The sequence below is a fragment of the Ammodytes marinus genome, assembly GCF_949987685.1.
Source record: "Ammodytes marinus genome assembly, chromosome: 16".
In the NCBI taxonomy this organism is placed as follows: domain Eukaryota; kingdom Metazoa; phylum Chordata; class Actinopteri; order Uranoscopiformes; family Ammodytidae; genus Ammodytes; species Ammodytes marinus.
In genome coordinates, this window is record NC_137220.1 from 8,781,446 (window position 1) to 8,799,480 (window position 18,035).

The 18,035-nt window shown below is 42.4% G+C and overlaps 1 protein-coding gene across 1 annotated transcript in view; it reads left to right on the forward strand.

Moving 5' to 3' along the window:
- The first annotated feature begins 1,166 nt into the window (after positions 1 to 1,166).
- Positions 1,167 to 18,035, forward strand: part of pde4a (phosphodiesterase 4A, cAMP-specific) — a 44,976-nt gene continuing 28,107 nt past the window's right edge. Inside the window, exon 1 of the mRNA XM_080043902.1 lies at positions 1,167 to 2,351. Within this exon, the coding sequence (XP_079900028.1) occupies positions 2,053 to 2,351 (299 nt within the window). The 5' untranslated portion in view covers positions 1,167 to 2,052. The remainder of the gene's footprint in view (positions 2,352 to 18,035) is intronic.

Below are 18,035 nucleotides of genomic sequence, written 5' to 3' on the forward strand. Positions count from 1 at the left end.
GATTTATGATACATGTTCTTGTTCAAAAATAAAGATTTTTAACTCTGGCTTTATCCAACATCTAGATTTTTGTTTTTTAAAGAGATGCAAATACATGCATAATAAGTTAAAACTGTTTACCCTATTCACCTGCAGTGTATCGCCCTGTGGCTGGCAGTAATTTAATGCACATGAATTACAGAAAATTAAATATGGAGGAAGAGACAAGCGTGGTCCTTTTTAAAATGAGAGAATAATTATGGCATGTTCCTTTTCTGCCAAAAAAGAGTAAATGGTATTGATGCACTGCAGACCACTTATGTTCACTAAAGCTGGGATCGATCCCACATCGACAGAGGTCACAGTGCCAACAATTTCACACTGGTCCGATGGTTTCATCCATAGTGTTTAACAGTACCATTAGCTGTGGTTGCCCTGATGGGGATTATAGCCAACACTTAACAATGAATGTGAGTGTTCCCAAAGCAACATGATAGTGATTTATTTTTTTACTTTAGTTCCTAATGACTGGATGCAGGAACACCATGAGAAGGACTGGATGCTCTCAGCCTCGGCTGACATATGAACGTACTACTCAAGCTTAGACCCGCTGAGTCAAAGTGACAGTGATTTTCAGCTATGGAATAGGTAAGAAAATGAAAAATTAAAAACAGTGGCATTTTACATGTCATGCCTGTTCTTATACGCTGACATCATTTGAGCAATTTGTGGAGTTGTTTTTTCTGTCAAGGAAATGCGCAGTGAAAGTGCGCGTGGGGCAAAACATAGTGGATGAGCCATCAAAGGTTCTAAATACCCTGCGGTACCGACAAATCACTGTGGAGGAGGAACAACCACCCAACCACCACATAGATAGACTGGACTTGCCTGGAGAGAGAGAGAGAGAGAGAGAGAGAGAGAGAGAGAGAGAGAGAGAGAGAGAGAGAGAGAGAGAGAGAGAGAGAGAGAGAGAGAGAGAGAGAGAGAGAGAGAGAGAGAGAGAGAGAGAGAGAGCGAGAGAGAGAGAGAGAGAGAGAGAAGCTTTGTGGGTAGCTCATAGATAGACTGGACTTGCCGAGAGAGAGAGAGAGAGAGAGAGAGAGAGAGAGAGAGAGAGAGAGAGAGAGAAGCTTTGTGGGTAAGCCAATGTTTGCCGTCGAACTAGAGCAAATGTGAGGATGGATAGATAATGGCCCACACTGAACAGGATGACTGAACCTCCGCAATGATCAATTTGTGTCCTTTTAAAATGTATTCTGACAAAAGCAAACCTCAAGAAGAGACTCGGGACAGCAGAGAACAAAGAATCGTGTATAGTTTTTGGACATATCCAACCATTCCTCACACCATCCTGATGTTTTTGAGAGGGGATGGTCATTGAGTCCAGTTTGACATCTTCCTGAAAGCACTGGATCTAACATCTCCATGAAGGAATAACTGGAGACTTGTGCGGTGAGTGTGCGCGCCCAGAGATGCCGTAGCTCTACGTGGAACGTGATAGATTGGGTACTTTTGTGCAAATTGCTTGGAAATTCAGCTGAAAGACATACGGCCTGCAATAATACAACACACCACACACGCACACAGAAAGGAGCCAGCGCCGGCGAGCTGTGTGTCTCTGCAATAAGTGGCTGATAAGAAGCAATAAATTCTCTAAGATAAATACAGGCATCCGGCCGTGCGCCATGGGCGACGAGGCGTCAAACTTCAGGGGAAGCAGCAGCCGGACCGGCGTCTCATCACCTAAAGCCAGGACTGCTGAGGACCACGGCAGAGCGGAGATTCTGGGCTGAATTAAAACTGACCACGAACTGAAAAAGAATGAGTTTAACGATTTTTGGACGACTTGTGAGGATACCACTGTGACAGCTTTTTCCATGTTATTCAGAAAACAAGACTCAGATCTGGGCTGTGAGCTGGACTTGGTCACTTTGATTTGTTCGCTCGGAGATCAAGTGGCAGAGAGGAGGGACATGCACCGTGTTTTGTGCTTGAAATAAACGAATACAGCCATATCATTCAATCAATAAGTTATAAATATAATTTTATTATTTTCCTTCTTTTTTTTGCACTATGATGGAACCACCACCATACCCGAAGAAGAAGAGCCTGTCTTTGTCGCTCCCGGTTCCCAGGGAAGGACAAGCGACCCTGAAGCCTCCGCAGCATCTTTGGAGGCAACCCCGGACCCCGATCAAAATCAAACACCGGGGCTACTCCGACACAGACCGGCATCACGTACGGCACATGGAGCGCTCCGACGCCGTGGATACGAGCGACCGACCGGGGCTGAAAAAGTCACGGATGTCCTGGCCGTCCTCCTTCCACGGGACCACAAACACCTCCATTGGAAATTGTGTCGGGAATAGACGGTAGGCGAGAGAGAACGGTGCATCATGTGCATTCCAACCATCCCAATAAAAGCCTATGACAGCCCACAAGGCATGCGTAAACAGGAGGTGTGTGTGTGTGTGTGTGTGTGTGTGTGTGGGGCTGTTGGTGCATTTTAATGAGTGCGTAATAACGCAGTGTGCCTTAAGGGTTAACCGAGATAAAGCGCTTTCTATCGGGAGAGGCGGGACGCGTGGGCTTTTCGGTGCTGATGCGCTATGCGTCTTTGGATAGACTCTAGATGGGTATAAAGCGCAAAACCAGTCCGCCCACTCCAAGCGCATGAGCAGCATCTGTAAATACCAGTGACAATTCTAAAGAGCGTCCACACATGTTACACGTAGTTGATAAGGGGACACGAGGCGCAGTCGTTTTTTTAATGGCACCAAAGGTCTAGTGGGTGCGTTGGAGCGTGCAGCTCTGAGATATTGCCACCCAGGCCAGGCCTTTATCAGCTTGTTTGCAAGGGGGAGGTTTGGGGGCCCTGTGGGCGGAAGGACCAAAAGTTAAAGCTCCATCTTTTTACTAGAATTAACCTGGGTGAAGTGCCCCTTTAGCAAGGCAGTACGTGTGTAACTCCAGGGGTTTTGATGCTGACCTCTGACCCACTATAGACGTGGTGGATGGGTTTGAAAAGCCTACCTCTCCCTGTGGTATAAATAAGACGTGACAAAAGTACTAAGTGTTACCTGCTTGGACTGTCACACAGGAGGCTTCATACAGCATCTAATTGGTCCAGCGTTGGCTGCTCTCTGGTCACATCGGACAGTAAAATATTCACACTGTTTAAAGGAAGTGCACATGGACTGACACTGGTGACCAACAGCCTAAATTACATGATACTTAAAAACTCTTCCAGCACTGAAATCAAATTACACGATGCATGTTGATCAAGCAGATTAGATTAAAGATTCCATTTCATTAAAGGACTCATGGAACAATACCATTTTTATGCGATTACTACCTTACACATCCTTTATCCTCTTAAGAAGACAAGTGTGAATGCAGCACCTGGCTTTTTCGGGGAGAGCGGGTACCCCCTGATGAGTCACAGGGAGATAAAAAGTCAAGGCTATAGTATAGTTGCTGGTTTTCCCTGTCGCCCCTGCATACACTTTGTCCTTTTTGTGACCTGAAATCCCCAGATGGTCCTACGAGTGTAAGAGTTTGTTCACATGTTGGACTGTTTCTGACTCTCTCATTATCTCCCTAATAATCCCACCTTCCAAAAATGTGCTTCTTCCACACGAGCGACACATTAATACAGGGGGATCATTAGACTAATATAGGCTAACACATCCCCAAGAGTGTTGTGGGTCTCAAGGGGACTGCTGGGGCCCTGTATTTTTTTAATTTTTAATTTTATTCCTGTTATTGTATGCCACAGAAGGCCTTCCCCACAGGCCCCTGGGACAAGGGCCAACTCCAGCTGACTGCAGGAAGGGCTGATTTGTATTTTAGTCCTCGGGACATGCTCTGAGGGCCGTCCAATCTCGAGTGCACTGGGACTGACTGACTCTGCGTGCCCTTCTCCTTCTGTGGGCGGCAAACCATGAGAGGGCAGAGAGAGAGAGAGAGCGAGAGAAAGAGAGAGGGATAGAAAGATAATTTGAGTCTGACAAGAGAGAGTACACCAAGCTGGCTCCAACTGTGTGTTTGTGTGTGTGTGTGTGTGTGTGTGGGTGTGTGTGTGTGTGTGTGTGCCTGCGTGCGTGCGCGCCTCAGCAAATCCATGAGGCTATGTGTAAGATGAGATCTGTGGGTGTTTGTACTACACACTGTTCAGGAAGGAGGGTGCATGGAAGAATGGAAGCTGGTGGATAAACATGTGTCATGATGAGTGGTGAAATGCCGCGTTCACAGTGAGTGTAGGTATTTCTGACTAGGTTAGTGTCTGACCTGTAGCCGGTATGTTTTTCAATAGGCTTTGTTCTATCTGTTTTTCATATCAGTGGGATTTCCGTGGTGTTGATATTTTTCTTCATTCGTTTCACATATTAGAGTGTATTTGGCCTCCTTACTTATGTCCGAATGCCTCGTCTCCTCGCTGGGGTTTATCAGGCTTTATTAACATCTATGTGGATCCAGCAGCTTTGTGTTTGTAGCTCAAGGCGAACTTGTGTTTGAGTGCGGTCCATGGAAGGCAGATTCATGCACGCTTGCTCTCACTACTGCTCTGAAGGAAATATAATTTGGCTGAACCCGATATGGAAAGAGACAAGCCATAACTAGGAGTTGCCCCAAGGTCCTGCTCTTATTGTCGCCAACAGTTTCAAGCAACTAAAACAAAATAGGCTGAATTCTTTTCCTGAAGAGGAAAATGAAGCAACTCTGTTGTTGGAGAGTGGAAAAAAGTAATTGGTCTTTGATTGGTTGGACACCGATCGACCCGGTGTGTGACCTCAGTGTCTCAAGAAGGCAGAGCGTTCAATCACTGAGGAGTCAGTCAAGACCTCATCTAGTGGTGCCAAAGATCAATCATCTGGAGAGCTGCTGGGGAAATTAATTGAAAAAAACAGATTCTACCCTCTTACTTTAATTGATCTCTTTGCTTTGGAGAAAATGGAGCCCTGAAAAGTCAAAAGTCTAGGGACGGATGTCAAACAAGAGAATTTCTGGGTGTTTTTTCCTAAAAATGTATGAAGAAACATTCTCTCGGCTGTTTTCACTAGTCTATTTTTGTTAGTATGTCCTATCCCACAAAGTGGCAGTCTTAGTGGCAATCAGCTTCCGCCCCCCAAGAGTGTCAGTGTGCCTCCTCTTCACACCCCCAGAGTCTTTTGTCAGTCGGCCTTTTGTAAGATGATGCTAATATGAGCGTATCAGTCATCAGGTCCCATGCCCAATGCACTCTGGGAAGTTCCAACGCAAATATGAATGACTGACACTGAACAAGTAACAGCTCTTCCCTCAATTCTGTTGCTATGGTTACTTGTTTTGTGGTTTTATAGAATCGATTTATAGAATCGACCATCAAGAGCCTTAAGGCACTTGATGGTCTTGACTGTATAATCTGTCAGTACGTAGCGGAACCCACTGGATTTGCATCCTGACATCTGTATTTATGAGGAGAAAACATGAATGCAAATACACCTCTGCTGATGGCTGCAGTCTGCTGATACTTTAATCACAGCACAGAGACGGTTCCCTGTTCTGGCCACTGCAACAGTTTCAAACCAAAGCCTCCCTCGCTCACCTACCACTTCATACATTCTTTACACCTTGTGTTCCCCCCCACAAGCTGGGATCCAGGGCTGATTTGTAAGCTGGAGCTACTCTCTTGCCTGCCTGCCTGCCTGGCCGGCTGCCTGCCTGGCCGGCTGCCATAATAATTTAATTCGTAATGAGTTACAGCTCCAGTTAATTACCGCAACAGCTGTATTTTGTTGTTGATCATACACATTTCTTCAGTCTATAAACGAACACGTCACAAGCAGAGAGCTTTCAGGAATTATCCCGACAAATGTGTTTTAATAGCGTTAAGTAATAGACCTCTTATCTCATTTGTGCAGCGGAACCATCTGTTTAAAAGCTACAGATTGCGCCCCTCTGTGAATACATTGTGCTTTTTCTCACTCCTCTTAGAACTAATTAGTATATCTGGAGGCAGTTCATGTACTAGAACGGTGCTCACCATTGGTTGGCTCAGTAAAAATCCCAGATTGGTTACCTGAGGCAAATCCCGCTACGAGATCTTTTAGCAATGACACCAAACAGGTTGTTCGCTTGCAGGGTTTTGAACGCAGCTCTCATGCAAGTTTCCTCTTTGTGTGTGTTTCTCTTTTCCATCGCGTTGTCCCATTTGGTGGACTCACTAGGATGACGCCAGTTTGTAAAGGAAGTTCTTTCGAGGTTAGAGGTCAACTCAGGTGGAAAAATATTTCAGGAGACTTGGATGAATTTATGAAGCAATATTTATTACAGGCTTGGCCAAGCAGAACCAGACTGCAACTCGGGTGACTTGCGATTCAGTTCTGACAGACACTTCCAAAAAGCAGTGTATTAACCTTGTGCTATCTCTACCACCTTCCCGGTGTTTTGGGTCAGAGCTGAACACAGTGAACCATAACATTCTGGAGTCTAAGGAGATGAGACTTTATCTATACAGCTGGTCGAAGTGTCTCCTAACAGGCTACAAGGCTGACCTAGTGTCTGAGAGATAGACAGACACACAAGACAGGCTAAAATTAACTTTTAATCCTTTACATTAATATTAACTATACTAATGGCCGAAAATTCCCTCCCAAGATTCTCAGGCCAGTGGTAACTACATTTGGCACAGTTGGTTGCTTCTTCATGAATCGACTGGAGACCTTGGGCATTTTTTGCATTTTAATTAATTTCACACCGAATCCTTTCGAAGTGGTGATAGGCTAGTCAGTCATTTCTTGTTTTTCCTTTTGTTTGTTTGCCAAAGGTTCCCAGCAAGAGAATGCGAAATGAGTTGCGGCATGAACAATCCAAGTTGCCCAAACAAGTCCACCTGTTACTCACGGATATCTCCCGGATTGCAGGAATAAGTCTACTTAACATTGTGTCAAAACCCAGCCCGTGTTCCATTTTTTTGTACATAAGATCCCCTTCTTGGAACCTTTCCAGGGCAGTTTATTGCGCAACAGTTCATCTGCCTCTCTCAAGATGTTCAGTGTGATTGTAATAGGCCTCATGCTGGCCAATTCTTTAAACATTTTTTCAACCCTTCTGATCTAATAATATTACTTGAATAGGTCTTTTCTTCCATAAAAAATTGCAGTATTTCATCCTTTATCCTCACAGCACTTCATTTCATCCCAGTGCAAATGGAGAATATTGATTTCCTCTCTATTTCTGTTCTCCGCTTTGTTCTTCTATTGTACAGCCCGTCTCGCTGGTTCCCTGTAGTTTCGGGGGATCACTCTGATAGCATTGTGCTTGCTTACAGCAGCATTACGAGCACATCTTCTCTATCACAAATCTTTTGTTTCAACCCACTCTCAGCTGCTTGCACAAGTCTCTTCACCCTCAAAGTCATATCTGAATCTCAAACCTTCAAATTCCCACTGGTGGAATGCACTGCCCACCCACCACTGACGGTGTGCAGTGTGTCATCTCTTTCTATATACACCTCTCCTAACAAGGTATTCTACACAGATGTCATTTTTCGTTTTTCATGCTCTAGCTACTGGAAAAATCACAGACTTCAAAGGAACACATTTATCATATAAAGTAGCTGGCACTAAGTTGCCATTTAATAATCATGCTGTGTATATTCAGAATTAACCTTGGATTTTTTCAAGGTTTTTCCTTCTCCTGACACAAAAATTAAAGCTTTTTAGAAGTACTTATAGTCATTTATTGACTTGGACAAGCCCATGGCTAGAGGAACTAAAAGGAAAAAAGCGTTTTAATGTTATAGAGTCGCATCCCCGCACAAACTGAGGAAAAAGACCTTCAGTGCTGAGACTCGGGAGAATTTGAATGTGAAAATGTACGACGCAAACAGCTCTGCTGGAGTGTAAACTCCAATATGGTTTACGTTCCGCTCATTTCCTCAAGGTGGACGTGTGAAATAGGTATTTTCCGGGAGTTGCATCCCGAGTACACAAGACAAATCACAATTCGTGTGATGCGGTGGACCAGAGTGACCCCACTGAGAGGACGACCCTGCTAAAATGTGCTTCAGGATGCTGTCTGAGCGCAAGGTTGACTGACACACACACACACACACACACACACACACACACACACACACACACACACACACACACACACACACACACACACACAGTGGAGCAGAAAGAACAAATAGCATACAGCTGTCGAGCAGCAAAGCACCATGTCAGACGAGGTATGTCAGGGGTTCATATCAGTAACTCCCAACGAATCAGAGATAGAGAGGATGGAGGAGTGCACTCGTAGACCAAACTTGCCACAGAAGGACAATGTTGATCCTGCTTGCTCATTCAACTGCCTGCTGCAGCCCGCTGTCGGTGCCAACAGCTCATCTGAGGTATCACTCTCAGACCTCCTGCCCCAAGACAGTGACCTTGCCAAAAAGTGCTGGCAGAATGTCACATTCGCTGGCTGATAATGAAAGAGTGACAGTCCTGTGTAGTGGAAAGCGACAGATGGGAGTAATAGAGGAGGAGCTCCTTAGTGTAGACTGTACCTTGGTCCCAGAAAAATCAGACAAAATGCTTTGTTCAGACCTTCATTTTTATTCTGTTCACAATATTTATCATACCCGAGATATGCCTGTGCAATATATCATTTCATGGTCAGTGTTGACAGGCATAGAGTGCACCAGAGATGACTACAGAATGGTTGCGTTTTGCCCTTTTCTGGGTCTGACTCAGCTCCACTTCTCTTGTGTGTTTTATTATTAGAAGAAACATGCCGCAAACCACATCAAACGGTATTCAGTTGCTATCAAAACAACAACAGCACAGGGCTTGCTAAATAAGCCAGTAAATATTTCATAGTGTGCTCATTTGGAAAAAAAGAAAACCAAATCAGCCAGCAGCAAATAAGCACTATCAACTGCTGTTGGAAACAAACATGTTTGCAGTGATATTGCAACTTTTACCAAAGTAAAAGTTGCAATATCACAATACTTTTTCAATACTCGATTACCAGTAGGGGAGAACGGGGTAATTTGTCACACGGGTTGGTTGTCACAATCGTTATATCTCGGAACCAGAAGGCGCTGTCTGTGAAATTTTGGTATGCAAATATCCAGAATTGGGATCAGAGGTCACCTACATAGTCTTCCTTGGAGTTAGACTGCTGAATTTGAGGTGAGACGACTGTTTGTGTTTTTCATGTCAAATTGAAAATATTTAGCTCCTCAGTATTTTTCTTCTAGGCTTTTACACAATGGGTTTATAACAAAACACTTGTTACCCATACAAAGTGTGAAGGGTAAACTATAGTTTAGATTGTGGTTAGCAAGCTAATTAGTTGTCAGATGGTTGTTGGCCTTGATGCTAGCAAGAAATTCAAGTTGGGGTTGGTCGTCACATTTTTTGGGGGGTTGGTTGTCACATGTTATCTCAAGGCTGCAGCCAGAAAAGGAACCCAATAACGAAAGAAATTGTCAAGCTGTATCCTCACTGACACCCCAGAGAAGGAAAGAATAGAGCAGGAAAAGGCAGCTAGCATGCAAAAGAAAAAAGGGCAACAAAATCAAAACAACCCAGTGCATCCCAAACTAGACCAGCTGCCAAGGCTACAGTAAGTTATGTAGGCCTATTTATCAACTTGACAATGCAATTAAACTTTCAAATTTAGTTCTACTTTCTTGCCTTCTTTTTAAGATTATTCCCATTAAGATAACATTGTGACAAACAACCCCATAGTGTTTGACAACCGACCCCTTGATGGGGTTGGTTGTCACAATGTGTAAGGGTGTCTTTGATGATTAATTTCTTCTTTATTACAATAAGATAGAAAAAGTGAGGGGTACACATTTCAAGCCAACACCTTAAGCTTCAATTTAATGTAGGAATGACTATTGAAAGATGTTGATGGTGATGAGCAATTCTCACTAGAGTAAAAAGTGTGCCTACTTACCCCGTTCTCCCCTAATTGAGGCCTGCAATCAAATAGTAAAAGTGCGTAAATGTTATTAAAAAATGGCTCCTGTGGGTGTTATATTATTATGTATTATATTAGTAATACTGGTGATTTAATGAGTAAGCAACATTTTATTGTTGCTTATTTTATTGGATAATTTTATTAGCTATTTTTAGTTTTACGACAATAAATTATATCATATGAGATATTTGTTAATAAAAATATACATTTTTAAAGTAACTCCAGTTGTCAAAATGTAGTGGAATAAAGAATACTATATATTTGATATTTACCTCTGAAATGTTGTGGAGTAGAAGAATAAAGTGTGCAGGAAATAACAAAAGTAGGCTTCTATTTTAGCTTCATGACATAGCAGCTTTGTAAGAATCCAGAGGATTTGGAAAGAGGTTTGAGAATCCCCTCGGCCAATAGACCAGCATTTCATTCTGCAAGTGTTTCAAATCTTTTTCCCACGATTGAAATTCTTCAGTCCCTAAAATTAGTGAAACTGTGTTGGCTTTAAATGAGAGCAACATGTATGTGCAATGCACGGTGCACGTGTGCTCACCACAGTGTATTTTTCTTCTTCTTCTTCTTCTTCCTTTTTTTTTACAGTACATTGCTGTTGATATGTTGATGCCCTATGGGGCTTGTCCTTAGGAATGCTTTTTGCATGTTGCCTCCTGCCTTAAGTCAGGGCAAAACCATTTGTTTTACTGCTACTGAAACAGAAAGATCCAGTAGCCAACACAAATAGAATAGATGCACTAGGTTTGTGTGAGGAATATATACAGTATATAAGAAAAATAACTACAGCCGCAAAGAGGTTGGTGTGTACACTGGAGGACTTTACATAATGCATGAAGCAGCTAATGATTTATTTGCACACCTTAGTCAGAAAGAGAGCTGCCGTAATAGCTCCTGACCTCCGCCAGATCAATGTGTTAACAGAGCCTGTCATGTCAAAGCAGTGAGCCTGTTTGTATGCCATGTTCATGTTCACACATTAACCACTCACATTAAGACTGTTGGAGGGCAGAGAGGGAGGGGGAGAGGAGGCGTATCGAGGGTTCAGGTACTTAGTACTTCTATTTGATGCTCTACTTTTCAGTGTGAGATCTGGATGTTTTTTTGTAAGATTGCACAATCATTGCATTTATTTCCTATTGAGCCAGGTCCACAGCAAGAGGTTTTAAGTAACAACATCATCAATTATACACTCTGCCTAGATGGGATTTCTAATGAAGCTGACGCAGACATATATATATACAATCATATGAAAAAGTTTGGGAACCCCTCTCAGCCGGCATTATAATTGACTCTGCTTTCACAAAAAAAATATAAAAGTGGTATGTCTTTAATTTACCAGGAACAGCTAAGTACTGGGATGTTTTCCAAACAAAGATTTTTTGAAAAGCAGTATTTGGTTGTATGAAATAAAATAAAATGTGAAAAACTGGCTGTGCAAAAATATGGGTACCCTTGTGGTTTTGTTGATTTTAATGCATGTAACAGCATGTAAAACTGATGAATTTAAACACAAAGTTGGTTGGATTATGTTGTTAAGCCTTGAACCTCATAGAAATGTCTGTTTAATCATGAGAAAATTTATTTTAGGTGCCTAAATGCAAGTTGTACTTCTCTTTGACTCTCTGCTGAAGTGAGACAGAATGGGATCATCAAAACTGCTCCCAAAAGATCTTAAAAACAAAGATTATTCATTATCATGGTTTAGGGGAAGGCTACAAGAAGCTTTCCCAAAGGTTTCAATTGTCAATTTCTACTGTAAGGAACGTTGTCAGGGAATGGAAGGACACAGGCACAGTTGCAGTTAAACCCAGGTCTAGCGGACCAAGAAAAGTACAAGAGCGGCATATGCGGCGGATTGTGAGAATGGTTGCACACAACCCAAAGATCACCTCCAAAGACCTGCAAGAACATCTGGCTGCAGATTGTGTATCTGTACATGGTTCAACAAATCAGTGCAATTTGCACCAAAACATCTGTATGGCCAGGTGATGAGAAGGAAGCCCTTTCTGCGCCCACGCCACAGATACAGTTGCATGGAGTATGCAAAAGCTCATTTAGACAAGCCAGATTCATATTGGAAGAAAATTCTTTGGACTGATGAGACAAAAATTAAGTTATTTGGTCTTTATAAAAAGCAGATGTTTTGGTGCAAATTGCGCTGAATTGTTGAACGATGTACAGATACACAATCTGCAGCCAGATGTTCTTGCAGGTCTTTGGAGGTGATCTGTGGGTTGTGTGCAACCATTCTCACAATCCTCCACCTATGCCACTCCTGTTTTTTTCTTGGTCTGCCATGCCTGGGTTTAACTGCCACTGTGCCTGTGTCCTTCCATTTCCTGACAACGTTCCCTACAGTCGAAATTGACAATTGAAACCTTTGGGAAAGCTTCTTGTAGCCTTCCCCTAAACCATGACAATGAACAATCTTTGTTTTTCAGATCTTTTGGGAGCTGTTTTGATGATCCCATTCTGTCTCACTTCAGCAGAGAGTCAAAGAGAAGTGCAACTTGCATTTAGGCACCTAAAATACATTTTCTCATGATTAAACAGACATTTCTATGAGGTTCAAGGCTTAACAACATAATCCAACCAACTTTGTGTTTAAATTCATCAGTTTTACATGCTGTTACAGGCATTAAAATCAACAAAACCACAAGGGTACCCATATTTTTGCACAGCCAGTTTTTCACATTTTATTTTATTTCATACAACCAAATACTGCTTTTCAAAAAATCTTTGTTTGGAAAACATCCCAGTACTTAGCTGTTCCTGGTAAATTAAAGACATACCACTTTTATATTTTTTTTGTGAAAGCAGAGTCAATTATAATGCCGGCTGAGAGGGGTTCCCAAACTTTTTCATATGACTGTATATATATATATGTCTGCCTCATATATATATATATATATATATATATATATATATATATATATATATATATATATATATATATATATATATATATATATATATGTATATATATATATACATATATATACATATATATACTTATATAGGTGTATTTTACCCGCCAATCAAAGGCAAAGTAATTATCACCATTGAAGCCCTATTTCAAGTTATCTATCTCTTTCGTACCAAGGCCGTTTTCCACCATTATTATGGTAACACTTTAAATGAACACCATTTACTAATTACCTGACACCTCAGTTAACTGTTAACTAATGGTGGTTATTATGCTTTTGTTTGTTTATTTAGGACAACCCCAGGAATTCTCTCTCTTTCATTGTTGTTGTTGTTGTTGTTGTTGTTGTGTGTATTTAGGGGCATATTGGCTAATGTCTTGTGTTAAATCAATTAATAAGTCAGCCTACTACCACCTTAAACACATATCAAGAATTAAAGGGCTTATGTCTCAGCAAGATTTAGAAAAACTGGTCCATGCATTTATCTTTAGTAGACTTGACTACTGTAACAGTGTCCTTGCAAGCCTTCCAAAAAAATCTATCCGACAGCTTCAGCTAATTCAGAACGCTGCTGCTCGAGTCCTCACCAGTACCAAAAGATTGGATCACATCACCCCAGTTCTGAGGTCTCTAAACTGGCTTCCTGTCACTCAAAGAATTGATTTCAAAATATTGATGTTGGTTTATAAAGCCCTAAATCTAGGGCCAAAATACATTACTCATCTGCTGATACGTTATGAGCCGTCCAGAGCCCTTAGGTCGTCTGGGACAGGTTTACCTACAGTCTTCAGAGTTAGGACTAAACAAGGAGAAGCAGCTTTTAGTTTTTATGCACCAAAAATGCATCAACTTGAGGTCTGCTGCAACTCTCAGCTCTTTTAAATCAAGTCTGAAGACTTTTCTTTTTCCATTTTAGCCTGTAATTTTAATTTTATTTAAATGTTCTATTTCTATTCATTCGCTCTTAAATGTTTTATTCATTCACTTTTCTAATGTGTATTGTGTATTTTAATCTTGCCCCTATAAAGCACTTTGAATGGCCTTGTGTCTGAATTGTGCTATATAAATAAACTTGCCTTGCCTTGCCTTCATTGGGGGTTTTGTTGTGAGAGGTTTCCTTAAAGATATTCGAAAGTGAGTGTTCTGTCACTCCCTGCAGCCTTCCAGCAGAGCTCCTCGTTGTTGTAAGCATTTTTTAAGAACCTCAAGAGGATGTTGGTGCAATCCACAGAACTCACAGTTGGCCAGAATTATTTTCAAAATATCCCTGAGAAAGAGTATTTGTATCAACATACTCTTTAGGCACAGTATACAGTGGCAAAAATGTGCCAAATCCATCCATCCATTTTCATCCTCATCCTTAGTTTAGGTACGATAGAATATGAGTGAAACATCACTTAACACAGCAGAAGAAGAAGAAGAAGAAGAAGAAGAAGAATCAGAATCAGAATCAGCTGCGTCCCCTTGCACACTGACACATCTCCTGCTTGACTAGAAGACAACCCCATTCCTTTGCATCACACAGGTGGGACTGAGGACACCAGGGAGAAGGTGCGACGATGAGACAGCAGAGGAACAGAAGGTAAATGTGGCAAACGAGTAGGCACGCATGTGTCAGGAGAATAGAGAATGAGGCCGCTTGTCTTCACAGATCACTGGCAATTGTGTATTTTGTCACATCAAATTTGATGCGAGACCTGCCTGTGATTGGTCCATGTCCCTTGCCACTCGCGGCCACAGTTGCACAAGCCAGTGAGCTTGTGTACGGGAAGGCCAGCCCTCCTCCCTCACAGGGTGCTATAAATAGGGGGAGAGAAGCCTCGGGCTCTCGCTGTAATGAGATTAAACCAAACCAGCCTCAGCACCCAGTGCTTTATTGAGCTTTATTTCTCACTCTGTATTTCAATATGTAGCTATAAGGCAGATATTGAGTGTGGCTGCTTCTGCGTGCTAGACCGAGTCCATGCACGAACATTATGTGAACACAATGTGAAAGACTAGTGTGAGTATGTGTGTGTGTAATGTCCTCATTTTGCTCCCCGTAGGGCATGGCACATCTCCTAAAGACGTGTTCATCATGATGGTAAAGCGTTTGTCACCATAATGTCGTGCCCGTCACGAAGCTCCAACCGCTGGCTGGAAGTCATCCAGAATTCCCTTACTTTTCTTCCCCAACTTTTCCAGCAGTTTCCATATTATGCACGTGAGGCCCGGCTGTTGCTGCCAGCGGAAAAATGAGAGTTAACCGCAGTGCACAAGGCTTGTACGAACGCTATTGTTCAATCCGGGTCTGTGAAAAAAGGCAAGAGATGGAGCCGCTGACACTGGCACAGCAAATGTGGCTGAGCCGTCATGTGCATCAGAGCATGTGTGCTCGTGAGAATGCTTCTGCGAGACGGACTGAAGTGTCTGGGTACATGCAGGAGTGAGAGACGTCCATTCTGTTTGGACATACTGCCGATTCTCACAGCCCATATTACCAGACTCTCTTGTTTCGGAACGGTCCGCAAGACTCGGCTCAGGCCTCATTACCCAATCACAGCTTCTTCCGCCATCATTTTGCCATCAGTTAGGTAGCACTTGGCTCCCCCAGGTTCACTCAATTTTCTGCTGCATAACATATCGGGCATACTTCTCCTGCTACTGTTTCCATTAACATAACATTATTGACATCGTCTGCACCTCTCACACTCGTCCTATAGAAACACATTCATCGGTGATCAATAAAAGAGAAAAACAGAAGTTGATGATGAAAAACAGCAGTAGCACATCCTCTTTGCGTTTACTACGGAGGGTGTATCACATACATCCAAAAGCAGGATGCATCCATCCTTAACAGTTTTGCTGACACGTCATCTTAGTATTCATGTCAACACAGCAGCCTTTACAGATGCCTTTAACTATTGAATAGAGTGGGGTAGGACATGTGATTTCTTTAAAGTGGGGTCTGGCCTCTGCAGTGTGTAAAACCAGACAGAATGCCGAAAAAGTTCAGGCTGCTGCTGGCGTGACTTGTCGTGAAGGAAGCTAAGGGGAGACAGAAAGGCTGCATCTGAATTGGTGGAACATTTCTGCAGTCTTCAATTATACTGCTTAGGTTTTTTTTTCTAAACGAAGCAGAACGTGGGGGACGAGAGGGCGAAAAATCACATACGGAAAGAAATGACAGAGTGACTGACTCATCAGACAAGCAAGTCGCACTCACTGTCCCGCTGCAAGGCTGTGGCCCTGAGGCAGGATCAGGGCAAATTCCTGCGTGCGCAAGACATTCGGGCATTTTTCTCACTAATGGTATCCAACTGCTATCGAGGATAATCACACTGATTTTCTCATTGTGTTACATGATTCTGCGGGTTAGCGCCTATTATAATAGCACTATAATTGGAGTACAGTTTTGCCTCGTTCTTCCATATGTATAATTTAGGGATTTCTTTTCCTCCTGGGATGTCATTCACTTAAACATAAAATACTCAGCTTTTGATTCTGCAAAATTGATATTATCATCACTGGTGGTATAATCTTCGGTGTGCATGATAATATAATTGTTATCAAAAAACGAGGTAATTGAAGCGGATATATCTGATTGTTCTATTATAGTTGGTAAAATGACTATGTGTAATGTGAAAGAGCTAATTTGACCTGCCCTCTGAGGTGCTTTATGGTGTTTTTATCAGATGGTCGTTTTGGGTTTCCCAGGCTGGTTTCCCCCCAGCTGTTCTCATGGCATATTTTTATTAGCCGCAGCTGTTTTAAACAAAAAAAGCCTCCAGAAGGCAAACTGAGTGCCCCCTTCTAGTCATATCCACTATAGTGCGCCCACTTTTGTTCAGCCAGGCTGTGAATGCATTACAGTGCAAATTCAGAGCATCAAGCTAATTGGACCATTTCACTGTGTTACACTCCCTCTCCCCTCTCACTCAGCTGCACCGTGCTCAGCATTTGTCTTTGCACCACATTATATCTGTCATTATCTATCATTCCAGAAAAACACACAGCCAACCGTCTTTGTGCTGGGCAATATGTATTACGAATTGGATGGCAAGACTGTTTATTAGTCTGCATTTCACCTCTAGATTGCATTAAATATGACAGAATTTTAAATAAAGGAGAGTAGATAGATAGATAGATAGATAGATAGATAGATAGATAGATAGATAGATAGATAGATAGATAGATAGATAGATAGATAGATAGATAGATAGATAGATAGATAGATAGATAGATAGATAGATAGATAGATAGATAGATAGATAGATAGACTCTTACATTAGATGGAGATGATGGAGGGAAAGATAGTGTGATATTGGCAAGATACAGAGCCACAGTGACACAAAGGTAGCTCTGGATGACTCACACTTCTATTTCTCTCTTTCTCTCTATCTCTCTCTCTGGATTAAAATAAAAGAAGCCCAACAGCCCCAGAGAGAGAGAGAGAGAGGGAGAGAGAGAGAGATGTTCACTCCATCTCAGAGATAGGGTTATGCACTAAAAATACCACTCCTTGTGTGGGCTTGTTGGGGAGGGAGGGGTTGTCCACACCACGGGGAGGGAGTTTTCATGGATTTAGTAGGGTGTAGTAGAGATGCCAGTACTTTCCACAGTCCAGCTCGCTCGCATTTCAAACTCTTTCTTTTCTCACCATCTCTGCTCCCCAGCCGACACTAATTGGGTTTTTGTGAGAGCTTTCTAGGAATGGTGCTCAGTCAGTGCAATTAAAAAATCTAGTTCATTAAGCAAAATTCAGCTGGATAACCTTCTTATGGTGTTGACCCTATTTCTCCTTCTACCCATCACACCCAACTCTGCAAACATCTCCCGTCTGAGAAACTCCATTAAACATCAGAAGCGAATCAATATCATTCTTCTATTACACACCCGCGTTGAGGAGTGTGTGTCTCTCAACTCCTAATGTATCTGGATGCGTGCGGCAGGAAACTAAACAGAGCAGCAATTGAACACGTCTCCCCATCTGTCAGCTCTCAGGACGGTTCGCTGTGTCAGCGGATCCATCTGTTTAAAAACCAGCCTCAGTTTCCTCAACAGCAGAGGGGAGGAGAAAAATACACCGGAGCTCTGGCAGCTCAAACCTAAAAGGTGCTTTTTTAAAAAGGGGTATCAATGTTCATTAAACAAACAGTTCCTCTGGTTCCACCC